Source organism: Aythya ferina (assembly GCF_964211825.1).
Source record: "Aythya ferina genome assembly, chromosome: 3".
Taxonomy (NCBI): Eukaryota; Metazoa; Chordata; class Aves; order Anseriformes; family Anatidae; genus Aythya; species Aythya ferina.
The window spans coordinates 18,383,453-18,393,497 of NC_140298.1; the positions used below are offsets into that span (position 1 = coordinate 18,383,453).

The 10,045-nt window shown below is 42.8% G+C and overlaps 1 protein-coding gene across 1 annotated transcript in view; it reads left to right on the forward strand.

Annotated features, from left to right (window-relative positions):
• Positions 1-9,323, forward strand: part of ATF3 (activating transcription factor 3) — a 160,852-nt gene extending 151,529 nt beyond the window's left edge. Inside the window, exons 2-5 of the mRNA XM_084515370.1 lie at positions 122-178; positions 4,515-4,758; positions 5,305-5,412; positions 6,372-9,323. Of these exons, the coding sequence (XP_084371496.1) occupies positions 4,519-4,758; positions 5,305-5,412; positions 6,372-6,569 (546 nt within the window). The 5' untranslated portion in view covers positions 122-178; positions 4,515-4,518 and the 3' untranslated portion in view covers positions 6,570-9,323. The remainder of the gene's footprint in view (positions 1-121; positions 179-4,514; positions 4,759-5,304; positions 5,413-6,371) is intronic.
• Positions 9,324-10,045: the final 722 nt, after the last annotated feature.

The following is a 10,045-nucleotide window of genomic DNA, read 5'->3' on the forward strand; positions in this document are numbered from 1 at the left end:
CAGCGCTGCCCGCTCGGCTATATAAGGGGGGTGATGCAACCGCGGCCACAGGCAGAGGCGCGGGGAGCGCGCAGCGGGCGCTGCTCTCCCGACGGCCGAGCGGCACCGGCACCACCGGCACCACCGGCACCACCGGCACCACCGGCACCACCGGCAGCGGGGAGGCAGCCCGAGGAAGGTAGGGCAGCGGCGGGGGGACCGGGATACCGCCGTGCTGGGAGGGGGAGGATTTCAGCCGGCTCCGCTGCCGGCGCTGCCCGGAGCCCCCGGGGATCCCCCGTCCCGGCTGAGCCCCCATCGTGGGGACCCGTCCCCGGGTGAGCCCCGAGAGTGGGGGACCCCTCCCGGCTGAGCCTCGGGTATGGGGGATCCCCCCGCCCCGGGCCGGGCAGTGCCGGGGGGCGGCGGGGGAATGCCGGCTGGCCGGGCACCGAGCCCCTCCGACGGGCGGCGGAGGCAGCCGGGGGGGACCCCCGTTGGGGGACCGGGTGGGAGCCGGGGAACGGACGGACGGACGGACGGACAGACGGAGAGGACAGACAGACGGATAGGGGCTCGCTTTCCGCCGCGTCCCGCCACCCCGACGTGCGGGAGCTCGGCCGGGGAGCTGTTGGCCAAGCCGGCCGGGCACGGCACAGCGGCCAAGGGGGCAGAGAGAAGGAGTTTTCCTGTCGGAAATGGATTTTCCTCCCGGTTACCGGCGCTCGGGCTGCCGGAAGGCGGCCGAAAATGAGCCGGGAGTGATGGGGGATGTCAGGGAGCTTAAGGTCAAGCGGCGTGCACGGAGGTTGTGAACTGTAATTGCTCTTAATGCTGTTTAAGATTAACCTCAATGGTTAGCGGGGTTTGTTGCATCAGCACCAGAGGAGAAGGAATTCATGCAAAGAAACAGAAGCGAGAGGCGCAGTCAGCCAGCTGCAGCTGAGCAGGGAAGGAAAGGCTCGAAGCAGTCGGTTTAAATACTGGGGTGAAGCAAGATTGCACTTAACCGGTGGAAGTGCACAGCTAGGAGCCAGGTCCCAAAATGAAAGTACCGGTAGGCGAGATGTAAAAGTTTGACGTGGGTGGGAAGAGTCACCCACAAAAGAACAGGCAAAAAGCAAGGGGGGAACACAGTGTTTTGAGCCCACCTGGGTTTGGAGGGCACTGGTAACAGAAGCTGTTCTGTCCCGGAGAGCTCCGAAAGTGAGGGGAAAGCAGTGAAGTGTTAATTCACACCGGGAACAAGCTGTGCCTTTATGGGTCAGGTCCGTGAAATGTTCGGCACCTTCAATTTCAGTAACTTCAGAAGTACTCAAAATAGCCTGCAGCCGCCGTCCATGTGCATGGGCTAGCGAAGTAAACAGGTAGTATCAGGAAGCCCAGATGTAATCGCAGTTTGGGGCTAGATACTCTTACTGCTTTACAAACCCAGAAGAAAAATGGCACACTCATGAGCTGATACAGGTAGGACTGGGGCAAAAATGGGGGAAAAGGAAGGGCAAGCTGCTGCCTGTTCTAATAGCAAACCCTAATTTTTGTTCTTGTAAAACATTTCAAAAAGGAGACCTGTTCCACCAAAACTGGACAATGTCTGCCTTGTTGTTAGGAAAAGGGAACCTGCCTAACTCACCACATAGCTTTGACACGAGGCTGAGTATTTTTGAGATCCATACCGTGGTGGCTCCTAACAATCTCAGGTCCCATGGCCTGGGACCTTCCAGTGCTGGAGCCCTACCCTAAAGAGCCCCAGGGCACAAACTCACTGCCACAGCTCTGCCAAACTTGGCTCATGGCTGAAACCCTCAGGCCAGCCTCAGCCCCCTGGTAGGCCCTCCTTCCCCTGATGTCCGAGTACGTGGAGATGCCTTTCAGGGTGTCTGGAAGGTCAGTGAGCTGGTCAGGCAGGACAGCAGTAAGTTCCTACAGTCAAGGACACTTCCCTCCCTGGGCTTCCCCTCCCGGTGGCCACCATCCACTTCCCTTTCACTAAACTAGTGGCAGACCGAGCACTGTACCTGAGTACACTGTAGCAAGGTCTTGCTGGTGCTTGTGGGACACCCAGCACTAACAGAAATACAGGGTTAACACAACTGCTCAGAGATGTAACTAAAGCATGGACATTCTTGGGTTCCTCTAGTGCTACCGCTGACTTTAATTAAAAGTTGACCTAAGCCGAAAAGTAAATGAACAAACCACCAGCGCTGGGAAATGCTTAGCCCAATTAATTATTTTGTACGCTGGAGAAATGGGTTCATTGCTAATTTAAGACTCCTGGTTTGATTGAATTACACAAAATTAACTTTGTCGAATGAAGCCATCAGCAGGAGCCAAGGAGATTGGCAGTCGGTGAGCAGGGCTGAAGCTTGTGCTTGCAGTGAGGGGTTTGGTGTCATCCAGAATTGGCCCGTTTAAATGAGTCAAACGGATGAATGTTGATAAATGATAATTAATGCTGGGAGGAGTTTAGTTGGAAACTATAGTGCTGTTTCTGACTTGGGAAAGAGTAACTGCTATCTTTCTGAGATTATAGGATTAAACAGTATCAGTACTTCAAACGTGACTCATGAGCAGGGGCTTTCTGAAGAGAATTACATAAATTTCCCAAGGTCTTTCTGAATTACAAATTGTTCCAAATAATTTCCTCATCTTTAATAGCTACGGGTGAAATCCTGGCCCCACTGAGGTCAACAGAAAAACTTCTCTGGATTTTAGTGGGGCCAGGATTTCACCCCCAGGACCTGGGAAATCTTTGGCCATTCTGTGGTCACTGAGAATGAAGGCGAGGAAACCTCTGCAGCTGGACATGTAGTTTTCTGCAAACTGGCACTTTTCTGCCCTCAAATTTTTATGTTTACCTTGTTTAGTGATGAGGCAGATTCTACTCTAATTTGTACCAGGGTGGATTTACAGTGTATTTTTAGACATCTCTGAGCGAAATCTATCTTCTTGTCAAAGCACCTGACCCCAAATGTTTCTTGCTGGGTCACTGAGGTAGCTTACGGGGAACTGTACAATTTTGGGTTGCCCACATGGAAATTTAACTTACCCACATTGCCCTACCCTGAGGCAACTATTTGCTTACCTGCATTAAGTTAATTGCAATTGACTTTGCTATAATTCTTACAGTTCTAATCACGAAGAGATAACACATACTGTAATTACCCCTATAGACATAAAAACAAACAAACAACCTAAAACCCACACACCAAGGAAAGCAGAAAAAGCAATATAGTAAAATCCAATTAACAAGAGTTGCTTTATGGATAAGGGAGGTAATACAATCTGTTTTCCTACGGATTTGCAGCTTTTGGCCCTTGGGCCACCCACAAAAAAAAAAAAAAAAAAAAGCTCAGCTTTCTTCTAGACCTCTTATTTCACCTCTTCTGACTGAGAGATGGTTCATGTTGTGCAAAGCTGTGTGCATCTGCTAGCTAGGTTGCCCGTGGTGTTTGGATGGCTGACTGCTGAGATTTGCCTATTTCTCCCTCAGTGGGGTCACTGATTTTCATGAAGCATATAGGGGGCCTCTCTCCCGCTTCCAAAATTGGCTAAAAATTAATGAGAATGACTAAAAAGGGGAAAGTTGAGAGCACTGTCAAATACATTCATTTCCTTGGGAAAACTACAAGAAATGAAGTTCCTCCATGGGTGTCCATTAGTGTAATTCCACTGAAGTCTCTGCAGTTACACTCTTTTGTAACAGCAGGAGGTCTGACCATAAATATTGAAGAATTTAAAGCCTCTTGTTGAGGGCAGATGAGGACAGTTTCAGATTTTACAAGGGTGAAGGAATGAAACAAATGGCATCACGTTTTTTGTGACTGCTTCCCTCCAATTCAGTTTGTGCTTGGAAGCACCAGAGCACGTATAGATTTCCACCTTTCTGACAGCTCTTATTGTGAACTGTTCTCCAGGAGTTTATAACCAGGTATTAATATATTTGTCCAAAACCAAGCATGATGAGCATTTTGTGCTCATTCTGTCTTGGTTAACAAACTTTAGCTTCTGGTAGAAGTGTAAGCCTTACCTAAATGTAGCTGAGAGAAACTTATGCTCTGCCCTTTTCAAGCAGTAATTTTGTGGTGGTATAGCTGTGAGGATGGAAATACTCCTTCTGTGCTTTAAATAGTAATAATATTTGCTTTCTGATATTTGTTCCTTATTCTCTTTATGTTTCTATTCACTTTATTCTCATTTGCCACACATTCCCAGTTTAGAACTTGACATTATACACGTACACAATTTTTCTCCACATTAATTTTCAGAAAGATCTAGAAATTTTGTGGTGTGTTCATATTATTACTATAATTATCATTTAAAAATACCTCTTGAAGTTACTCTCAAGCAGAAGGTTGTAGTAATGACCGAACTTGACTCTAGTGAGTGACTGGGGTTCATGTGGAATGTGGGCTGAAGCAATGCAAGAAATACAGTACTATTTCATCGCAGTATGAAATATACCTCTAGGAGATATTGTTTGCCTCTCTAAAGTTGTTGAAAAACTGTTCTTGTTATCTCTTTTTACCTTTCAGCAAAATGATGGTCCAACACTCAGGCCAGGTATCTGCATTAGAAGTCAGCGCCTCCGCAATTGTTCCCACTTTGTCCCCTGCAGGGTCACTGGGGTTTGATGATTTCACAAATTTAACCCCACTGGTGAAAGAGGAACTGAGATTCGCCATCCAAAATAAACGTCAGTCCCACAGAATGTCTTCCACATTGGATACGGTGACTGTTTCTGAAAGGCCAATTGAAACATCAGTCATGAAAACAGAGGTACGGCTCTTTATACAGCATTTCAGTGTGAACGGTTAGGTCTCTAAGCAAATTTCACCAGAAGAGCAGTAATTATGTCAAATACAAACAACCCTCTCCACCATCTAAACATGTTAGTTTATTTGATCCTTTTAAGCCTGTTGCTTGGTTTTCTGTTTTGTGCTTCTGGGAAATTCCTACGGTATTTCTCATTTCTCTTGAAACCTATAGCTTAATATTTTATTTTTAATTATGAGCTAAGGACAATGTTACAGATTAGCAAGCGCTAAATCTGGTTTCCCTGCCTGTGTGTGTGGCTGCACTTGGAGTAAGGTGACTGCAGTTCCCTTTTGGCAAGGACAGCCGGGTGGGCCCTGTGTGGGCTACACCGAGGAGGACGTGGCTGTGCCGTGTCCTAGCCACCAGATTTTTAATTTAAGACAACAGTCTCAAAGAAAAACATTCATACTGCAAAGTGAAGAAACAGATGAAGTTAGGGAAGTAGTTACACCTTGGTCTGAGCCTCCTGAAGCTCACATTTTGCGTGTATCTTCCTTTATGGGATAGTTTTCTCCTGAAGAGGATGAAAGGAAAAAGCGAAAAAGGGAAAGGAACAAAATTGCTGCTGCAAAGTGCCGAAACAAAAAGAAGGAAAAAACAGAATGTTTGCAGAAAGTAAGTGCCTGGCTTTATTTTATTTTTATAATCTGTCATCATGCCAATAACAGGATGATTATTTTTTTTAATCTGTCATCCTGAATAGAAACATATTACAGGAGTACTCTCCTAGTAGGAAATACAGAAAGATGTCACCAAAAATTCTGTAAAACCTTCACAGTACTAGTTATAAAAACTGAATATACCGTATATTGAAATCAAACCTGGTTAAAACTGGGACAAAGTGAAAGCATGGCAAAAGTGAAAAGAGAGTACTGTTTCAGTGACCATTTTCTTGTGTATGGGGATAATAATAATTTGAACACACAAACTGAACACCAAGAGAATTAAAATCTCATTTTGTATAATATCCCTTGTGGAGACCAACGGACTAGAAACACCCCAAGTAATCTCTGACTTCCTTGGGAAAAGAGTGACACAGTAGCTTAGCCCTGAATTCTCTATCCCAAGCCTTCACCTGATCTGCTATGATATAAAACACAGAAGCATTGGGCCTGTCTTCTCTTCTGTATCCAGGGGTTTAGAAAAAAAATCTATGTTCCTACTTTGCTAGCTTAACAAAGGTTTACAGCTATGTGACACGATGTACCACGGAGTTAGTAAGTGGCATGGATAATTTGGGGTCAATTGTTGACCCAAAAAGTTCAGAATAATTTTACAGAAGATGGAAACATTGCTTTGGATGCCTGCCATTGTAAGTGAATGTAAATCTGAATTTGGCTTTTCGATGTTCGTTACACTTCTCTAAAGGCCACAGATGGCAACTGTCAATTTGTTTTTTAAACTACTATCAACTGGGGGACGTATAGTTTCACCACTACAGGACACTAAGAACATGTAATTTCTTTCTCAGCTGGTCATATGCTTTCCCAGCAATAAAAAAAACCCTGCAACTATTAGATAATTAACTATGTGAAATGCTCAGTCTAATAGTTGTGTCTGTACTTTGTGACTAGGAATCAGAAAAGCTGGAAACTATCAATGCGGAATTAAAAGCCCAGATTGAAGAGCTAAAGAATGAGAAGCAGCATTTGATATACATGCTAAATCTTCACAGACCCACTTGTATAGTTCGGGCGCAAAATGGAAGGACACCTGAAGATGAAAGGAATCTTTTTATTCAACAGATCAAAGAAGGAACATTGCAAGGTTAAATGATATGGCAAAGATGGAAATATGTAGTATGTTTTTAACAGCTACCAGAATCCACGGAGGATCTGACTTAAATGTGTAGGATTCTATTAGTCAAGAGCCTTTAGGAAGGGCAGATTGCTTTCTTGAGTGGAAAGAATCATTTTGGCTTGACAGTAATTCTTCCCCTTGGAAGTATGGTCTCAGTGAAATCGAAGAGCCTTCTGCCTCAAATATAGGTTTTGCACCTGTCATACTTGCTGTTCCTAGGAGCTACAGACAACAGCTTCAGAAGATTTAGCTCTCTGCTAGTATACAGTATCTACACTCACGACGTTTGTGCTAGGACACTATGACTGCCGGTGATGCACATGGTACAGACAGCTGTGCTGGATGGACACTACTTTCCTTGTGGCTGGTAGGGAAAGCAGACTGAGAGTATTTTTAAAGTTTTGCAGTTTCCAGGAGGATGGTTTCTGGCAGAGTGCACTGATATATAATATTGCATTCTAACCTAACACACACACACACACACAAACACACAAAAAACCTTTAGTTCCAATTAAGCTTTGTCATTTTTTTTCACAACACTTGTGTGGCTTTTTTCTATGACTCATCTCAGAGACTGAATTTGACAAGTCTAGTAGGTGTGACAAAGAAATGTTTCTTGCAAAATTCCTTGTAGCTAAGTTCATATTTTATGAGTTGGAACCCCACCTACCATCCTTTGGGGACTGTAATTTTTCCTTGCATTTCAGGAGAGTGTTTTGTGACTGGGTGAATTGGACCCACTGGAAAGGGAACTAATTATGAAGGGATTTTGATATGGGTTTTGCCCAAGCAAAGAACTGCAGGACTGAATCGCAGGCTCATGAATCATGAAAAGTTAAAATATATATATATATATATATATATATATATTTGTCTGGGATCTAATCCTACAAGCCTTAACCCTCACTCACAGATGAGGTTCCGTGGCTTTTAGTAGGTCTGGTTATACAGATAGTTCTTACAGGCATAAGGCCTTGACAAAGCTTTTTGCATCCTTGTCAGGATTACTTCCTTTTGCCAGATGACTCAGAGGGAAAACTTATGATTGCAGCTACTTTTATTTTACATTTGGGTGGCAACTACAGTCAATCAAAAGTATTACTTAGAATCTAAAGCAGACAAGGGTTTTGATGTAGTGAATAACTGTTCTTATTTTTTATTAAATACTAACCTTAGATGTTTTTGAACTGGTAGAAGAGCTGTTGGACAAAACAGTTGGAGCTATGAGTGTTTAAAGTCTGATGTTTCTGTGAAATTCTCAGATTGTTTAATCCTACGAAATATATCTTTTTTCTTTTTTTTTTTTTTTTGTAAAAGAAAATATTATCCTTATTTATCACTAATATCATAATGAGTAAAGTAAATAAATACTGCAAGCAAGATAAAACTGAAAACACAAGTGTTGTGCTGTCTTTTTACTTTTATCTCTTGGTGTTTAATATTATATATTCCTAAACTTCACTAGTTGTATTTAAGACACCACTACTTAAAACACTTATCCTTCATCATCTCCACAGATGAGTTCCTGAGTATCTTGAATGATTGGGTACAGAGATTATACCTCCCAAAATTCTGTATCTTGTTCAGTGGTGTCTAGCTGCTCAATGTCACAATTTAAATGAAGCAGACAATAATAATGGAGCTTACAGTACATAATATTTTACACCAGTTATGCAGTGTTGAAATTGTGGTTTTATTCTAAAGGCTAAACTTAAAGATACCTCAGCCACAAGCTTCTTACTCTACAAGTCCAGGCTGAGTGTATCAGATATCACACCTGATCCTTATATGATCTTTATATTCTGCAACAGAACTTCTTAGTAGATTTTCCTAAGATCTGGATATATTGTAATGTCCTATATCGTGTTTAAAAGATATGTACTTCATGTATCTGAAAAGTGAATGTATTAAAAAGACAACACACCAGGTCTGATTCTGTCCTGAGAATCCATTTTCTTTCTGTATGTTGGAAGGAGCTGCCATTGACTTCAATGAGAGTTTTTTTAATGTCCTGTAGGCAGAGTTTGGAGCCTCTGCTGCAATTTCACTGGCTCAGAGGGAAAGTTTCACGGGGAGTTGGGCCAGTTGTTTGTCAGACAACAGATTTACATGAAGTGTGTTAACAGTAAACTCGCCAAACGATTTTCATTGGTGTTTGACTTCTCTATGGGAGTACAAAACTGAGGCGTCATTGTGGTATCGTACACCTCGGCTTTGCCTTCAGTGTGTCAAATACCAGCAGACAAGAGTTTGCCTCCTGTACTGTTATAAAGTGTTACCACAGAGACTAGAATATGATGACAGAATTCGTGTCTCTCCTTTAGGGAATTTGTATGGTTGCTTTTAACTGTATCACTGTTGACGCAGGCGTCATGCTTATGTTGCTTGATGTTATGTACTTAGCATGCCAGATGTTAATATGGTACCACTACTATTGTCAGAAGATAATGTATTTTTATTTCTTTATATGTGCAGACACAGCTGCTTTCTACTGTGTGTATGTGTGTGTGCATGCGTGCTCCTGCACGCTACTGTAGAAATGATGGTACTCAAGGTAATTTGACTATGTCCACAACAGCGTGTTTAAACAGCTAGACAGGAGCAGTATGCTGCATGAGTTTTCTAAAAGTATACTTTATTCAGGAGAACCTTTAAAATGCATTAAAAGTGGTTTGTTTTCTATTCTCAAGTTTGTTTTGATACTTTAATAAAAAATAATTAATATATATTTACTCATGTGTCATTTAATTCATTCTAAGCCTCCAGTTGCAGGAGCAACTTCATCTGCTTAAAGAACATTTATATATATATATATATTAAAAAAAAAGCAGACACATCTTGTAGGTTTTCAACAATAAACATCAGATGAAACTGGTACTGTTCACTGATTGTCAAGGTGTAAACAAAGCTTTGTCATTACAAGGTTGATCATGAATTCCAGCTAATTTCTCATTTGTGTCCTAGGGTTTAGATTAAAGCACTGGAAATTAGAACTCCAGAATCCTTCTAAACCTTGCAACCCACCAGGTGATAGTTATTTCAGCTTTTTGATTACCTAAGGGGTTTAATACTTCTGCTTTATTGATTGCTTTCTATGGTTATATGGCAAATACTAAAGCAGTACTGCACAGATAGGGCTTTGGCTTGTTTCTGTGTGTGTGTGTTTGTGCGTACGGGTGTGTGTGTGGAGAAGCATGAGGAAAGATGAACAAAATGTTCTATCCTGCCTTTCCAAAACTAAGTATCTACACCCAGACAGAAGTCCCTGTGTTTTGACAGCCGGTGATGTGGACGAAAACTTTTGGCTTCAGTCCTTTGCAAGCAGTCATAACTTGTAATACAGAGGTCAGATAGAAGGCCAGGAGCTCCAGGGACCAGGAAATCCACTGCACTATTGCAAAATCTTGTTAAAAATATCAGCTGGAAGGAAGATCTAGGCTACTATAAA